We start from the raw sequence: 19,571 nt of genomic DNA on the forward strand, positions 1-19,571 counted from the left end.
GTAAAAAACCGAGTAAACGTCGACTCAGTCTAATATTTTACATTTACAGCATTTAGCAGACGCCCTTATCCAGAGCGACTTCCATTTTTATCTCATTTTATACAGTGTTGTAATGTAACGAAGTAAAAATACTTCGTTAACGTACTTAAGTAGAAATGTCACGTATCTGTACTTTACTTCGCTATTTAAGTTTATGTCAACTTTCACTTTTACTCCACTACATTTCCTAGATAAAATGTATACAGAGGAAATGTGTGTGACTGCAATAAGGGAGGTTTGGCGAGTCACTGCTCCTAGATTACATTACGCACGTACGCGCGCTCTACGGAGAAGCACAGGTACGCGCAGCGTGCACGCGCATTCAGAGCTGGAGGCGTTTAATCGGCTGAAAGCCGCAAATGTGGCAATCAAAAGCAGTGAAATTTCACTATTCTTATTACCAGAGTTGTAGCAGAAACAAAATATTAATGCAAACAATCCATTCAATACTAAATAAAAATAACATTTGTTGATTTGGTCTTTGTTTTATGAATATTTGTGTATTAATGACTGCATTCATTGGACACACTGTTTGTAGAGAATGCACACATACATGAACTGATCTGATTCAAGCCTGGCATCATTACATCATGCATAACATTTTGGTGTCCACTTTTGCCATTTAGTAAAACCATAACTTTTGGCTTACTATGTTAGTCATATAATATATAATATAAAACTCTTCTTGTTTTAAATTCTCACTGAGGGCTAAAACCCCTAAAGATGAAATCCTAGAACTGCCCCAGCTCTTATGCCTACCGAAAATCACTGACATTTTACTTTTTACTTTAACTTCAAATACTTAAGTACATGAAATATCAGAAAATGACTTTTGATACTTAAGTACAGTAAATATCAGATACTTTAAGACTTCTACTTGAGTAATATTCTAAAAGGTGACATTCACTTCTACCAAAGTCTTTTTCTAGTACGATACTTGACTTTTACGCGAGTATTGCTTTCTAGTACTTTATACAGTACAACACTGATTTTATACAACAGAGCAATTGAGAGTCAAGGGCCTTGCTCAGGGGCCCAGCAGTGGCAGCCATGGAAGATGGGAGACAATGGCAGACATGGTAATCAAACTCACAACCTTCCGATTGGTAATCCAACACCTTAACCACTAAGCTTCCACATCCCATATTTCAATTAATCTTAAATCCGTGGTACTCAATCTCGAGGTTGCCAAACCTGCCAAAAAATTGTAAAATATTTCTATTTAATGCAAAACATTTTCCACATTATTAAACTTTCAGATGAATCAAGAAAAAAAACCCAAGGCTTTACAGTATACTTGCCGACTGGTCACGTGACTACACCGAATTTTTAAGATTTGAATAGGATTATAACTTGATGTCGTTTCTATGAATCACGCGGTTTTTAGAACCGGAATATGTTGGATATCTCCTTCAAAGACCTAGGGTTAAATACACACACAAAAATATATCTTGGACGTGGCGGCCACAGACATGTGAGTTGAAATGAAAGTTAATTAGCTGTGTATCCCAGTTCTGAATACTGTAACCACCGGGAGTAGAAGGAGTTTAATCCACAGGCAGGGTCACAATAAAAAGGCATGAAGTTGAAAACCGAAACAGGCCGAGTTCTAACAAATCCAAATCGAATTAACACAATTTACATTTAGCAGACACTCTTATCCAGAATTTATTTCAATTTATACAACTGAGAGTTAAGGGCCTTTCTCAAGGGCCCAGCAGTGGCAGCTTGGTGGACCAGGGATTCAAACTCAAGACCTTCCGGTCAGTAGTTCCATATTCTCACCTTGTTTTCTCAATCGTGTAGGCTGGCATGTTGTAGCCTGGTGGTTATGTTGTTGGACTACTGACCAGAAGGTCTTGAGTTTGAATCCCAGGTCCACCAAGCTGCCACTGCTGGATTAAGAAACAAATAACACTTTGCACTGAAAGTTTGTGCACGCGATTTAAACGTATGTAGAATCCGGAAATGACCTTGACCCGGAAGGAAGCTGCTCAAAACTCGTGCGAGGAATACTGCAATGACTTTAACGAAATTATAAATGAAATATAAAAAAATCATAATTAACTGTTTTATTAATGTTTCTTTGACAATCTAGAGCAAAGTTCATTTTAAAAAGCACAGTATTTCTTTGATTGAATTTTTTTCTGAAAATGTCTTGAATTGGAATTGACTTAGTAGAGCGTTTGGGGAAAAAAAAAGAAATATAGAAATATTATATAGAAATACGATTGGAGAGTTACCGTTGCTCTTTAATGAAACACACCACTTTAATTTGAGAAATTTACATTTCAAAACCTTTTTCAAAAATTTCAAACCTTCTAAACTATCCTAGCTCTAGAGCCGATAATTGAACAATTGAAGCCGGACGAGTAACACGAGTAAAAACTCTGAACAACGTTTGACTTGTTCACACTGCAGACAAAGGTTGTGTGTGTGTGTGTGTGTGTGTGTGTGTGTGTGTGTGTGTGTGTGTGTGTGTGTGTGTGTGTGTGTGTGTGTGTGTGTGTGTGTGTATATGTGTGTGTAGCGTTCTGATACACTCTGATGGTATATATGGCCCTCTATTGATTTTGCCACAGGGCCTTCTGGCCCAGCGGTGCTCCAGTTTATTTGAGCCGCAGCAAATATCAAACTAGTAAACAGCCGAGCATCGAGTACTGTAAGGAAGGAGGGGTTGGAGGAAGAGGATGGAGGGTTTGGATGTATGTGGTACTTGTCCTTCACAACACCCTGACGTGTCTAATATCGATTTTCAAGGTTAAGGGAGGAGAAAAAACAAGCTTTTATTTGTTCGGACACTTCGAACGGCGTGGCGTCTGTTTTGAGCTGAAGGATTTATACAAATGTAAAAAGTCAGCATAGTGAGGAATGCTTTTTCTTTTTCTGCTTGCTTTGCAGCTCTCAGCAGTTCCTTGATGAATGGACTGAGAGAGAGAGAGAGAGAGAGAGAGAGAGAGAGAGAGAGAGAGAGAGAGAGAGAGAGAGAGAGAGAGGGGATTGGATGTATGCTTCAGTATCATTCTGTTTAATCCTCACATACAATAAATGCCATGAGTTTAGCATTCATCATAATGTCAGCTGTGAATAATTAAGTGAAGCGACTTTGTTTTGCTGAATAACAAATAACAAATGCCGGCGTCGTGTTTTATCAGAAACGACAAAACGATGTTTATCCATTTTTTTTTTCTTGCGCTCCGGGTAGCGTTTAGTAAAATCGGTACAGCGAGTGAATTTTTTTTACACATGGAAGTTTATTAGATCACGTCCCTGAATTCTCGAAGATGATTGGTCAGAAGATTGAATAATATTTCAAGATTCAAAATATTTATCACATACACAGATATATACAGCATCTGGCTTACCACTTTTTAGACTGTTCATATAGTTAAAAAATAAAAATATAATAAATATATTATATCTTATTATATTATAATATATAATTTATGAAAATAATATATATGATGATTTGTCAGAAGATTGAATAATATTTCAAGATTCAAAATATTTATCACATACACAGATATATACAGTATCTGGCCTTCCACTTTTTAGACTGTTCATATAGTTAAAAAATAAAAATAAATAAAAATCTAATAAATATATTATATAATATTATCTTATAATATATAATACATGAAAATAATATATATAAAATAAATTAATTAATAAATATAGATGTACTTATTAATTAATATATTTTACATATATATATTAAAATACAATATTAAATAAATAAATAATAAATAAATTAATAGATAAATAGTAAATAGATAAATAATAAATTTAAAAATAGATAAATAATAAATAGATAAATAATAAATTTATTAAATAATAAATAAATTAATAGATAAATAGATATTTTAATATCATATTTTAATATATCGTTCTCGCTCAGTAAAATTGCATGAGTATTCTCTTTGTTGACCATCTTTTGCATTTCCTGAATTTTAGTTTCATTTTTTTAATACTTAAAAATGATTTTTACATATTTGTTTTCATATTTTATATTTCAAAATTGTTTTAAGTATTAAAAAATGAAACTAAAATGCAGGTGGCGAAAAAATAGAATACTCGTGCAATTTTATGACATATAATAGCAGCGATATTACGTATAATAACGATGAAGTTGTGATTTTAACAACATCGTCGCGATTTTAACAATGAGTGTTGTATCTAACAGGAGCAGCTCATTTACAGTGATGCATATTGAGGATGCTTAGCAGAAATAATTACCCTAAATACAAGCTCAATAACGTAATGAATCACTGCTCTGGTGAAGCGCAGAGATGTTTAAATAAAGTTTTTTTTTTGGAAGGAGTCTCCAATGTCAGGGCTTTGTTTTGATTTATTCCTTCGCACCCAAACGTCTGTCTAAAACATCAATCTGTGTTTGTACTCATTTCTTCATTTATTTGTTTATGTATTTATGGATTTGTTTATTTTCTTACTTACATATTTATTTATTTGTTCATTTCTATATTTGTTTATTGTATTTTTTTACTTACTTACATGTTTATTTATTTGATTGCTTAGTAATTCTTTTAGTTATATATTTGTTTAATTCATTTTTGTTTGGTTTGTTCATTAAGTATTTAATGGTTGGTTTGTTTGTTTGTTTGCTGATTGTTTGTATTGTTACTATGGGCAGATTGTCCCTATGAGGGAATGAGTGTTTATAGCTGCAAGCATGTAAGTAATAACAGGTAGTGATTTGCCTGACGGTTGTTCCACATGGTTCCACATGGTTCCAGTGGTGCTCAGTAGTGGCTCAAGTGGTTATGGCTCTGGTGCCCCTTTTCCACCGAGGCAGTTTGAGTGCTGGTTCGGAGCCTAATTTAGAACCAGTTCTTTCTGTTTCGACCGCCAAAGCACCGGCTCTGAACCAGGAAAAGTGGTTCTTAAGTAGCACCAAAACGTTGCTGGTCTAGACTTAAGAACCGCTTGGGGCGGGAGCTGGGGGCGGGGCTACTGTTAGTGCATTTGATGATGTACCTTAAGTATACTAATGTTTAATACATTTTTACTTTACCGCGATATGATACATTAACAGCACACATGATAGTAGGTAGCTACTTGCTAAGGCTAAATTTATTTCTGTGTTAATGATAAAATAACGTTATGTACTTTATCGATTAAAACCTCCGTTTATACAGATTACACGGAGCCGCACGTACACGTTTTATTCGCCGCGTTTGGATGCCAATGTAGGTTCACAAAGCCATGAGCATTAACAGTAAAGCAACATCCGCCATTGTTGTTGTGTTTGTGTTTGCCGCTGCTGCGCTAACGTTGCTGGGACACGTGACACGTATACAATGACGTCACACTCGGCGCTGTTATGGCTCTCTAGCCGATGGAAAGGCAAACCGGTTCTTAGAAGGTTCGCCAGTGGAACCAACTTTGAACCAGCACTAGCGCTAGCTCTGAACCAGCACCCAGTTCTTTCCGGTGGAAAAGAGGCATGGGTTGTTGCTCGGCGGATCAGGAATCAAGCCCCAGCACTACCAAGTGCCACTGTTGGGCCCTTGAGCAAGGCCCTTAACTCTCTCAGCTCCAGTAGCACTGTATCATGTCTGACCCTGTGCTCTGACCCCAATCTCTGCAGAATTCCATGCTGTTGTACTGTATATGTGAACAAAATGAAGGCTTTTATAAAACCAGTGTGACAGACAAAAAATAATTCAGTTGTTGAACACTAAAACACTTTATAGAGGTGACAGAAAAGTCTGCTGTTTATTTAATCAGAGCAAAATGCTATTGTGTTTTGTTCCTCAGCATAGTGTGTAACTGTGTTCACTCTGTGTTCATTAGTGTAAATGAGTACAACATGATGCAAAGCCACACAGCTAATTGTGTGTGTGTGTGTGTGTGTGTGTGTGTGTGTGTGTGTGTGTGTGTGTGTGTGTGTGTGTGTGTGTGTGTGTGGGAACATTTAATACTAATTGAAGAGCAAATGTGTTCCTTTAATATAATCTATACTCTTTAATAGGAACCTTTGAAGTTATATTTCAAATATTTTACTATTTTCTGAAAATGTTTGATCCAGTTTGAACCTGTTGGAGCCAGTTCAGGTTTAAAGCCGGACCACCCAAGGTGTTCTCGGAAGCACTGCACTCGAACGTATCTTAGGAAGGAGGAATCAGAGAGCAGCCATTACACAAATACACTGCGTCTCTTATTAGTGCCTCAGTCTACTATCCAAACCCTGACTTTTAATCTTCCTACTTATTTAAACTGATAACCAAAATTTGAGACAGTTCCAATTACTGCAGGTGTTAAAAAGCCAAACCAACTCGCGGATTTCTATGCTTTAGTCAATCCACCCAAATTACAGAAATGAAAGGAAAATCAAACCAACTCTTATATTCGGAGGAGCTTGTGAGTTTTTTTATTTATTTATTTTTTTTTTCAGAATCGACGCATGTTTTATATAAATATATATATATATATATATATATATATATATATATATATATATATATATATATATATATATATATATATATATATATATTTATATATATATATGTTTTTTTTGAGCCAAGGACTTGACTTGTGACATCACAACACGTTTACAGCCACGCCCTCTGCCATTCACATCATGAGTACAGCTGTCGTACAAAATAATTGCATACTGTATGTGTCTTCACTGGTAGGTGTTTAAAAAAAGATTCCTGTGCTTGTAATCTAGCCAGTATACGTAGTTTTTCATTCAAAAAACAAAAATATGGCTTTAAATTTATGAAAATCCTTTTTACTACTAATTCTGATGGACACTAAGCCACAAACCTATTGAGGCTACACCTGACCATACACAGGTCAAATTTTTTTCAGAGCCTGTCCTCCATTTTGTGGCGGTGTGTGGGTGTTTGTGTGTGTGTGTGTGTGTGTGTGTGTGTGGGTGGGTGGGTGTGCGTGCAGTTTGTGGCTCCAGATGGCTGCTGTCACTCTCTCACTCTTGTCACAGGAGGCCTGTAAACAGAGGCTCAGGGCTCTAATTTATCCATTCTGAAGGAGGAATGAAGAGCGGAAAAGAGCCATTATAAAGGGAAAAAAAGGATGGGGAAGTCAATTCACATCCGCTGTGGAGGAAAGTAAATGAGAGGGTCAGAGAGAGAGAGAGAGAGAGAGAGAGAGAGAGAGAGAGAGAGAGAGAGAGAGAGAGAGATTGAAGAAAGAAAAAGCCAGCCAGCAGATGTTTCTCATCATCACCAAAATGTCACAAGTGGATGTGTTGTGGAAGAGTGTATGTGTGTGTATGTGTGTGTATGTGTGTGTGTGTGTGTGTGTGTGTGTGTGTGTGTGTGTGTGTGTGTGTGTTTGAATGTCTGTAACACATACTGAACATTCACAGTCTGTGTACAGTTGCAGGTGCACTACTACGCTTTCATTTCACCATCTTCTGCGTTTAAAGAGCACGAGTACGAACCGTAGTCGAGACGTCCGATGTCCACTGTGTGTTAGCTCGTTAATCTAATACGGGGTTTGCCCTTTTCATGCACGCCGTCCTCTCGTACAAGCATCACCTCCATCTCGCTGATTAATTTTTCCACGTCCGAGTATGTGTAATTTTAAATTTGTGCTCGGTCGACCTTTTTCGCTTCCCTTCGAACGGGCCGGCGGAACGGAAATCGGCTCACGGGACATTTTCAATCAGTAATAAAAAAAAAGAAGTCTTTTATTGTCAGTCTGATAAAAGAAAAAGAGTCAGGACTGTGTTGGGTTTGAGCGTGAGATGCGGATAACCTCAGACAGAATTTTAGCGATTGAAGATAAAACCTTCATTTTTTTGATGCTTATAAACAAGCTTTGAAATTTTCTGTTCTTTAACCAGGTTTTCACCTTGAAGATTTTCTCTTCGTCTAACTAGTCACGTATAATAATAACGAGCGTCTCTCTCTTCGCTTCCACGTCGCCCTCATCCTTCGTAACGCACTCATGCTGATTTCTTAATCATTTTACAATACGTCTGTTTGCCAGAGATTGAAACGGTTTGGTGAGTGTATAAAGATGAATGGCGCAGTAATCGGATTTAACAAGCTCTTTCTCTGTGCTGGGTCGGTCGCTGAGATCTCAGCCTGACATTTCAACGGTGTAAAATCTAAAGCCGCTCTCAAATATTAGAAGCAGATTAGGACTCGTTTCCGTTTTGTCGTCAAGGTTTATCAGGAAAGTGTGTTTAAATTCCTCTCTGGACCACCGCGTGCTCAAGATGTCCTGTCAGAGGATAATTCAGGGATACACCCAAACAATGAAGGTGTCTACTATTTATCCAGAGGCATGAGTCTTTACGGTGTTTTTGATGTGATGAAGATATGATGCGATAATAAATATAATTATGTTCTTTTCCAGATCCAGGAAGGCACATGGCATCCATGATATCTATTCTCTCTATCTTCTCACTCCTTTAGCACACTATCTTATATATATATATATATATATATATATATATATATATATATATATATATATATATATATATATATATATATTATTTATATATATATTTTCACAAGTGCACTAAGGACAGTGAGATCTCAAAGAAATAAAGGATTAGTACTCGACCTTCCAGGACTAGCCAATTAGAATGTTTGTCCTTGTCACTCGAACAAGCCCCGCCCCCCCTTAAAAAAAATTAATCTTCCCTTAATGTTCCTCTCTCTCTTGCTCTCTCTTGCTCTCTCTCTTTCTCGCTCTCTTGGTCTCTCTTTCTCTCTCTCTTTCACTCCCCCCCTCTCTTGCTCTCTCTCTCTTGCTCTCTCTCTCTCGCTCTCTCTCTTTCTCTCTCTCTTTCACTCCCTCCCCCCTTCTCTTGCTCTCTCTCTCTCTCTCTCTCTCTCTCTCTCTCTCTCTCTCTCTCTCTCTCTCTCTCTCACACTCTGTTGGAGGTGGTTTTATGCTAACTCTTGTGTCTTCTTACTAACCAAACAGCTTCAAGTTCTTCCAGTTTGATTTGTACTTTTTTGCGTTGTTTTCCTTACCTTTTGTGTCCATTTGAAATGACTAACATTGTCTCATTCACGGAATGTCGGACCATCTGTTGTTTTTTATACTTAACTTGCGTACTTACATACTAACCTCTTTATGAAATTGTCATTCTTTTAATTGACAAACCAATCAATGAAGACATCATATATTTTAATACATAATAATCGAATCATTCGGATTAGTCCTCTTCTGTTTTCTTTTATTTATTTATTTATTTATTTATTTATTTATTTATTTATTTATTTATTTATTTATTTATTGGAAAATTAAATAAAATATTATTCAGTAATTCTAAATGTTTTTACTCAGTTAAAAAAAAGAGAGAAAAAAAGAGAGATATTAGACACCGGTTGGACTTCAACCATGCTTTCAAAATCATTTAGCAGTTAAGCGACGTCTCCACTAAAGAGACAAAAACTAAATGACCTTTATTGAATTCACGGTTTGTCACAGCTATATTTTTTTTTCTTCCCCCTCCCCTGTTTTCTCCTAAAGCACTCAGGCATTGGACACGCTATGGTAAACAAACTGCATTATATGGTAGATATCATTCTAATTGTCTTCTACTTTGGTTTGCCCTGGATTTCCGTTTCTTCTTTCTATTCTGTTTGCTTTTACTGACTACACAATCTCCCATCGGTCTCAAGGTAGCCACAAAAAATAAACAAATAAATAATTCAACTTTCCACATTTTAGTTTCTTTTTTCTTCCACCATTATTATTATAATAGCTGTGTCTGCTTTTCACCCATGTAAGCTTTATTATTTCATTTATATATATATATATATATATATATATATATATATATATATATATATATATATATATATATATAATATTTTATTCATTTATTTATTTATTTGCATTTCATCATTTCCCTAAACTAGTGAGATCAAAAGCTATGCATTAAATAATAAGAAGAATAAATTAAGACTCACCTTTATATATTTCTCTCCTTTTCTTTTTTGTTTTCTTAACCAAAATAATAAGAATTATTCAAATAATAATTAGTTACATTACATAGGTGGAAATGATCATGTGAAATGACTCTAATGGCTGGCAGTAAATGCAAAAGTTTGTACACCTTTAAGCTCCCCGATTGCACGAAAGATTAATTTTGTGATTCAGTTCTGACCTCATGGACACGTTGGGCTAATAATGCAGCAGAGCTTTAATCCTTCATTTTGTCCAGTTCTCAGCTTTCGTGCTAATACAGCTGTCATCTCGTACGTCTTGTATAACAAAAGTCCAACATTTACTATTTCCGATAGATTTCTAAAATGAGAAAAAACATTTGTACAGTATATTCCTATTCGGACGGGGCTAGTTTTACAGGGGGTCGTTAGAGAAATTTCAGTTTCACAGACGTATTTTGTGATTTTAATCCCGTCCGAATCTGCCATGTCAGTCTTTTTCTCACACGACCTGTGTAAAAATTCCGGAGCAAATTACATACTGTTTTTCAACAAACTCGGCGCTCCTCTGAGAAATCTAATCCCATCTGAATGCGAAAGTCTGTGTTTGCCGAAAATGTTTTTTTCCAAAACGTGTTTTCTTGTCTGTTTTGGTCAACGTGATCTACCGTATTATTATTATTATTTTTTTTATTATTATTTTTAATATTATTATAACGTGTATAAAATTTTTAAACACTTAACAAGTTAGGATGTTTACATTTTAAAGTGCTTAAATGTAAATTTACTTATTTTCAAAATACATTTTAGCATATTTTATCAAATTTGACCATACGCAGTCCACGCATCCTGGACATGTAGCCTTGTGCAACGCGCACATGTAAAACACAGACACTCCTACCTCCGTAATAAACACAGAGATGTTAGTCCCGTCCGAATCCATACCTGAAATGACAGACGTCGGCTAAAAAAAAATTCTAACTCAAACGTCGTTTGGAAAACTAGTCCCGTCCGAATAGGTCTTATGACTATAAACTGCATATCTTTAAAAAAGCTGAGAGGAAATTCAGGAAATATAATAACACATCACATGTTAATACATGGAAGAATTACAAGATCGAGCTGTTTTTTTTTTAGGAATTAATATTAACCGCATTATTATAAATCCTATAACTTGCTGTTAAAGTGTATTCATTTCCTCCCTCATTCCAGTCATATGTTAACTCTACAGTTCTACTAAATATTTTTTTTAGATAAATACATTAGAAAAAGCTTGAAAATTTTAACTTCGACTATTTCGTAACAGCATTATGAGATATAATTAGTAATATTTTGCGTGTATAAATGTTTCCTACTGCCTGACATCAGATTCATGACATGATATTACCTATTATCACCAACCCTAACCATAAAACTCTTTACCTGGCCTTATTATCCCTGCATGCAAGCAAATCTCTTCAAAATTCCTTCGTTAATCAGCTACATAGCATGCAGTTATGTATGTATATGTAAATGTATATACATATCTAACGCTCATGTACATACATGAAGCCTATAAGTATATCTATACTTTCTGTTTTATTTTTGCGTTCTCATTATTGGACAATAACGACTAAAACAAATAACAAATTCATATTATCTTGCTAAGAAAAGAAAAAAAAGGAGAAAAAGAAGTTAGAGGGAAAGAACTTTGTTGCGTACAGTTGAGTGAATTCATTTGCACACAGCAAGGAGTTTAATCAGTAGGACTTTTAGGGGGGAAAAAATACATTTTAGAGAAACTCTGTTAGAAATGCATTTGTTATGCAGTTTTGCTTTTTATGCAAAATTTAAACAGCAGCTCAAATAGTTTTGGCACCATTTAGATACCGAGCTGCTTAGTGTTTACTCTAAGAACAAAACTCTTTCCCTTTTTCTTTTTTCCCGTTTTTTTTCTTTATTTTAAATATGGCGTTTTTGTTTTTTTTATCTATCTATCTATTTATTTTTTTTTAATCATTACATGCATTTTTTTTCACTGCTGCATTTTGTGTAGCATGGATTCACCGACGATTATATTACTTCTACCCATCTCTATCCCGGGAGGGTGTCTGTGTTGCCCAAGCCGACGACTTTTCGGCTTGCACGAGTGTTTGATTTCAAACTTTTTGGGTTCATTTGGTTTCATTTCTCTCACCTTGCCTTATGATTAACCCCCATAACCAACTAAACATCTGTGGAGTTTTATGTTCTTCCCTGGTGCAGTGGTGTGGTTTATAGTTTTATTTTTGACACCCTTCTCTCATCGCTACTGAGTGGATTTAGTTGGCCTTTTCTTTGGTGTGAGGCCTTTGTCGGTTTTGATTTCGCTAAAGATCCTCAGAACTGCATGGCTTTTTTTCTTCACCTTAATAGCAGTTTTAATTTTTGTTTGGTTTTGGATGGATTGCTTTCTTTTGTTATTAACAACAACAAACCCCTTATCACCAACCAACTTGAGATTTCTGACAAACCCGATCTGATTTTCAAATCAAATCGTAGAGGATTTCTCCAATTGACTACTCCAGTTGTGTTTCTTCTAATTTTTTTTACTAAATTTACTAAAACCTAAATATGTTACTAATACAATTGTTTGAACCAGACCTTTGTTATAACTGTACTAACAACCATTTTTGTGTCTGACTTTCCCTTACTTACTAAAGTACTAACCGATTTCCCTCATCCCTCAACCCAGTATCTTAACACCTATTTAAATTCCCCCTTGGCCAATATCTTGTTCACCTCCTTCTCTATTCAAAGCCCCTAATTGTATTTAAATGTTTAGGGATTTACTTGGCTAGTTCAGTCGGCTTGATTTTTACATTTGGAATGATGTTGGAATCGCAGTTTGCACGGCTTTGGAGTACCATCTGTCTTTCATAAGTCTGAAGAGAAACTGTGGATTGTCATCAAGCTGCCAGCCACCTGTGCAAAGATTCATGAATGAAAATGGCCCTGCCACCAATACATGCCAGTTTAGACCAATGTTTTCCAAGGTACACCGATGTACACAGATGTATGTCAATGTATGCTGATACATACTTACAGTATGAACGCCAATGTAAACTAATGTATACCGATATGTTCACCAATGTACACATATCTATGCCAATGTATACTGATGTATACAGTATTTGTGTACACTTATGTATGCCAGTGTGCACCAATGTACACCCGCGTACACCAATATTCACCAATGTGCACTGATGTATAATGATGTTTGCCAGTTTAGACTGATGCAAATTTGTGTACACTAATGTATGCCAATGTACACCAGTGTGCACCAATATTCACCACCATTCCAATGTATACTGATGCACACTGGTGTACACCATTGTACATCAATGTCCAACAATGTATAACAGTGTACACTAGTGTACGACAAAGTTAATCAATGTATGCCAATATATGTTGATGTACACCACTACACTAATGTATGCTGATGAATGCCAGTGTACACTGATGTTAACTGATGTACATCAGCATATGCCGATGTTCATACGGCAATATATGCCAGTACACCAACGTACACCAATATATGCCAATGTGCACCAATATATGTTTATTTACAATAATTTACACAAATATATTTCAATGTGCACCAATGTATAATACGATTTGGAAGCAAGGTGAGTTACCATTTGGCCTCTTTTTGTCCAACCTAGTGGCAGTCGAAGGTAAGTACAATTACGAGTTGGATACGCTGGAGTTAGTCTGGTTCGTGCTACATTGTAAAATGAACTAAAATTATGACTTGCGTACCTGGAAGATATGGGATTAACCATTATAGGACAGGAGAGTTGTGACAGTACCGAACCTGATCACCCTCTGAGCTACAAATATCATCCAAGGCTCTATTCCTAGAATCAATTCACATGCATGGATGGAAATTTGTCTGTGAGTGTGTGTGTGTGTGTGTGTGCATGCATGCATACAAGTGCTATGGTAAACTGTCCATTGAAACCTGAATGATCAAAATATTGACTAACCCCTTGAAGATATCTTTGGCTTGCTCTCTTAAAGCAAATGTCACTGCTTTGGATATGCATGGGCGGTCAGAATTTCTCTAGCATACAAATGAAAAAGGCACCTGAGGCAAGTTTCACTGTGTCTGACTTCGGTGAGCTTTACAGCACTTAAACCTGGCTGTAGAGAGAGATAAGAAGACTCTGGGCATGGTTTGGGAATATCTGAAGTCCTAAAGGGAGGAGGGCTCTTTAAACATGGCTAAAGGTGCTTTCACATATTCAGCAGTTTGTCTAGTTGAATCAAACCCTGGTGTGTTTTCTCTCTTTGCTGCGGTTCTTTAGGCAGGTAAGAACACTTCAGTGTAATCGCGCTTGGGTGCGGACCAAAAAATCGTGTAAGCAAGTAAACTTCCAAGTGAACTTTAGAGGAGTAGCAAGACTCAACTCTATATTAACCTGACTGCCAGAAGTGAAATAAACATGTTGTGTATTCTGGGTAATGCGTTACATTTTTTTTCCTAGGTACAAACTGAGCCTAGGGCCTGAGCTGTAGTTCTGCAGAAATGCCATGTGCTCCAGATATTTGGCTTAGCAAACGAAAAGAGCAAATAAACCCCGGATACGTTTTATACCAGTTAATTAAGCAATTATTTTTCTTTGGCTCTTTCTTCTGTGCTGTATATTTAGGTGATTTTCTATCCGTCCTTTATCTGTAGGAGGTTTGTCTTCTCTTCTCCACTGCTAGATTTTTAACTAATCAGTAAGTGAAAGCCATTTTTTTTAGCCATTGTCACATCCTTTTTTCATTCAAGCTTTATTATGTGTAGTGTGAACCACATACACATGAAATAGCATAACGTCGCTGTCGGGCGGAATCCTCGTATCTCCAAAACCATTATTTTTCAGGAAATTAAAAAAATGCCGTATCATCTGCAATGCACAGGGTTTAGTCCGCGTTGCAGTGGATTGTCTTGCTCTAAATTCCTGTCCTCAGACGAGCACCAGAACTAGAGGAGGTCAAGATTTTTTTTTCTTTGAGCCTAATGTTTTTAAGACCTTTACCTCAGAAGACGTGTTGATTCATTGCGACTTTTAATCTTGAGGATATGCCGCGAAGTGGAGAAGAGGTGGACAGTTGAAGTGTCCAATGGAGTTAAGACATTTATGCTCAAGCTATTTTCAATACTTTCGATTGGTTAATAACTTCTAAAAATAACAGACCCACGCGGGGACTGACCAATAGCATCGATATGTGAAAAAATATGAAATTGACAAAATTTGGACATACGAGGTTTCCGCCCGACAGCGACGATATAATCCCTAATCTATTCATTCATTCATAATACAGCAAATGGACTGAGCTGTGACTAAGCCCTGACATTACCTGTATTTACAGAGCGATGAATCTGAAGTCTCGAGGTAAGATACCTCATGTAAATGGTGTCTCAAGGATCCGTTCGACATTCCTTGAAAAATGTTTGCCAGAGAAGAAAAATATTGTATTTTCTTCTGGTACTAATGCTGGCAGACAGTCATTTTTAAACTGCTAATCTTTCCCTTTCGTTCAGCATGATCAAAAGCAGGCCATTATATGAGATTTATAAAATGGTTTGTGTGTGTTGTGTGTGTGTGTGTGTGTGTGTGTGTGTGTGTGTGTGTGTGTGTGTGTGTGTGTGTGTGTGGTGTAGCATTTCTCTAGTTCAATAAAACAGATAGATTTTCTCTTTGATTCACTGGGCTGTAGCCATATGCCTGTTTTTTTTAGGTTTTATTTATTTATTTATTTATTTATTTATTTTGTCTACCGTCACTTAACTGGAATCTGTTATCGCCCGGCTGGTCTGCTAAAATGAAACGTTTTGCCGTCTGGCTCATTTTTGGACACCCTTGACAACGTTATGATTACTGCGAAAGCAGTTAGTCAGTCACAGGCTATTCGAGAGTAGAAGAATGGCCTGTCAGCTCACTTTTAATATATATAAAGTAGGCTCTGCAATCTTGCTGGGACCAATGCATCAATTTAAAATAATTACCTCCGAACTGACAGGAGATCAATTTTCCCATATATATCAGTATAAGCTTGTGACAGCAAGATGGAGAATTTAGTCCAGCATTTATTTATTTTTTTTTTTAATGCCATGAGCCTCTGCAGTGTCTTTCAGCAGATCTACTGAAGTCTAGGGAGAAGTTCTGTAGTTTTGTGCAGTGAGGATTTCAAAATATCTAGATGAAATGGTAAGAGAGGGTGAGATGCTTTATTCTGTGCTTATGAATGCATTATAAAGCACCTATCTAGGTACCCTTTAAATAAAATATCACCCTATATTTTTTACCAGCATAAAATAATGTATGTTCAACATGATTATATATAATATTGGACTCAATGTCATTTGAGTGACTTTTGAATGACTTTTGAGCTACACAATTAACCCCTCATATCAGTTCTCAAGACACTGGCCCAACATCCTCGGTAGAAGAAGTTTGTTTTTGCATTAGTTTCAAATCAAATCTACAAAAATCTCCTAAAGCTTTTTTTTTTTACGCCGATATGAGATTATGATGCAAGAACCTGAAACCCAAGCTGAGCCTAAAATCTCTGCTACTGTGTCCATTACTGTTTTCCCAGATGCTATGAAAAGGACTAATTATGGCTATATTTATACAGTAACGTTTAAATTTACAGCATTTGGCTGACACCTTTAACCAGAGTGGCATAAAAAAAGTGCTTTACAAACGTCTCTATCAGTGAATACAATTAAATCGATACTGGTTCACAGACTCAAGATACCATCAGCCTGAAACTCTGTTGGGAGGAATTATAGCACTGTTTATGAATACATTAAACAAACAGCAAAAATAAAAAGGTAGTTTCGGTAAGAATTAGGTCTTCGCTTGTCGTTTGAAGACAGCCAGTGACTCAGCTGTTTAGACATCTAGGAGAAGTTCATCCAAACACCTCGGTGCCAGAACAGAAAAGAGTCTTGATGTACAGTATACCTACTTCTTACCCTGAGAGACTGTAGGCTCAGTCGAGGAGTGCTAGCAAATCGTGACGTACACATGGATAGTGCTAGGTGATAGGAGCGTAAACATCAGCATGTCTGATGAGCATCATATCAGGATATCAGGATGTTCTATATGTTATCCGTTGTTCCTGATGTACAAAATTCTGCATGCATATAAAGAAGAAAACAAATCAAACGACGGCAACAATCTTGCTGAAAAGGAATGGATTCTTGCTTCTCATGAGTTGCTACATTCCCCATCATTTTATGTACTATAGTATAAATGCATAAAAATTAGTACCAGCGATGCAAAATTCTTCTGTACAACAGCCTCGAGATGATTCCTGAATCATCAGTTCATAATCAAGTGTATATAGTACGTATAGTGTATATAATCAAGTGTAGTAAGTACTCTTTTGCCCCGCCCACTCAGCCCTCAATGTACCACCCACTAGAATATTGCAGTACTCATCAATACAATTAAGTAACTACGTATGTTAATGGCATAATATTGTATTATGCATGAACGTTTGGAATTGTACCATGAACTTAACCATGTAGCTGTATTATGGGATTGACTTAGAACTGGGATTGAAGGTTAAAGCAACGTTTGCCGATTTGTTTTTACAAATCCGATCATGGATTTTTGATCCCTCAGACGATGATTACGCGAATTTCACACAGTTCTGCAACGAGGAAAAGAAATGCGGAATTTGTTGTTTGAGTTTGGAAGCGAACACTAACCTCCCTGTTCCCCCTTTTTCAGCTGGATCTCTCGCACAGGTGGCTGGCAGCTGGCTGACGTGCCCCTTGTTAACGATTCACATGTTCTAACGATGGAGGCCAGGCCACAAACAAGCTGTGCCAACATCATCAAAATGTCACCAGCATTGTGGTGGCTCTCTCCGAGCACAGGCGTAATTGCCAAACAGTGTTTATCTCCTGGACCGTAAAAGCTCTTGCCCCAACCAGACAAAAGAGCAGAATGCAGAATCAGAAAGTCATTACTATTTCTTAAAACCCGAAAGAACACACGGAGCACACTGTGTACATTGTGATATTTCTGAGCGTTCCTGTATATATACAGTATATATATATATTAGTCTCATGCTTCAAGGACAATTTATATAACGACTATATACAGCTCGACTCATAACAGCGTAGATCCACACAAACCCCTTTGGCTCAGCTCTAGTTCCCAGTAGATTTTCATAGCTCATAGCAGACATAAAAATGTGTTGGCCTGTACAGAAGACAAAACCCAAATCGTGTGAATTAAAAAGATAAGAAAAGAAACACTGGGAAAAATAACACACAAAAGCGCAACAGGGGTTTCTCTAAAGTGCAGCTGTTGAAGACCCATTCAAATGCTCTCTCTCAAAAAAAAAAAAAAAACAGAAGACATTCTAGCAAAACTTGTTATTGTGCGTGTGGGTGTGGGTGTGTATGGAGTGATGTGTTTCTGTCTCTGCTTTCGAGTGGATTATTGTTTTCATATTTTGCCCATCAATAAAAGGGCAGGCAGAAAGGTAAGTATAGTCCAAACATTTCCCAAAGCTTGTTTTTCTTCTGGTGATATTAATCTCAGTAGAAATGTGGAACTCAAGCTGCAGACAGTCGTAGTTTCCCTGACTGACAGTTTACCGCAAGCTAATGTTTTTTTTTTTCTTTCAAGTTTCATTGGAAGGTGTATAAGCAAGTTTATCTGCAAAGAACAAACATGTAATTAGCATCAACACAAGGACGTGTTTGCCAAGGATTCGGCTTAGAAGTATGATTGAAAAGAAAAGAAAAAGCCTTCCCAATGAAGGAGTGAAAAATACACGAAATGCAAATACATTGGCACATTTCAGCTGCTACTAGCCAAGCAGCCACGTTTGATCCAACTGTGCTGATTTCTTCGCAGCAGATGCCATATTAAACCCTGGAGCACACGACGCTTCCTCCGGCCAGCGCTATTAGGGTAATTAAACGCAAAATGCTATCTGGCTGCAAATCCTGCACAAACCAGGCCTTTGGCACTTGCGTGGGAGACGCATCAGCAGCAAAAGAAACCAATTAACAAAAACACAGAAATCCTTCCATTGACCAGCATTCTATCCATTAGGTCACAAATTCAATTAAATAAAGCTGCTCTGATACAAATGGGGACACATACAGCACTTCTACGTTTAGCCGAACTGAAACGAGGACTGATTTCCGTTGAAATCGGATGATATACATCAGATATACACTTCCTATGAATGTCATATTAATAATGAACTATGGATACATTAAAATCAGGCTATAAAGCACTCATGAGGCATTATACTCACTTATAAGGTGTTATAAACACAAAATTTAGAAATTTTTACCCTGAGAGACTGTAGGCTCGGTCAAGGAGTGCTATCAAACTGTGACGAACACATGAATAGTACTATGTGATAGGAGCGTAAACATCAACACGTCCAACGAGCTTGACACGGCTCCTAAATTCAATCTGATTAGGATATCAGGATGTTCTATACGTTATTCAGTGTGTACGTTGTGGCTGAATGACAGTTTGACATAATTCAGTAGCACCGTTGTTCTTGATGTGCATAATTCTGCATTAACTATGGATACATACAAATCAGGCTACAGTATAAAGCACTCAT

At 36.8% G+C, this 19,571-nt stretch overlaps 1 protein-coding gene across 16 annotated transcripts in view; it reads left to right on the forward strand.

Annotated features, from left to right (window-relative positions):
• The window catches only part of nrxn2b (neurexin 2b), a 579,761-nt gene that overhangs the window by 284,106 nt on the left and 276,084 nt on the right, over positions 1–19,571 (forward strand). For 7 of the 16 annotated variants that reach the window (XM_047816422.1, XM_047816432.1, XM_047816433.1 and 4 more), the window contains one exon: positions 9,526–9,570. The exons of 3 other annotated variants lie outside the window; for them this stretch is intronic. In XM_047816422.1, coding sequence (XP_047672378.1) covers positions 9,526–9,570 — 45 coding nt within the window. The remainder of the gene's footprint in view (positions 1–9,525; positions 9,571–19,571) is intronic. 6 more of the 16 variants (XM_027135048.2, XM_047816434.1, XM_047816429.1 and 3 more) reach the window with 1 other exon arrangement.

This window comes from Tachysurus fulvidraco, chromosome 7 (assembly GCF_022655615.1).
Source record: "Tachysurus fulvidraco isolate hzauxx_2018 chromosome 7, HZAU_PFXX_2.0, whole genome shotgun sequence".
In the NCBI taxonomy this organism is placed as follows: domain Eukaryota; kingdom Metazoa; phylum Chordata; class Actinopteri; order Siluriformes; family Bagridae; genus Tachysurus; species Tachysurus fulvidraco.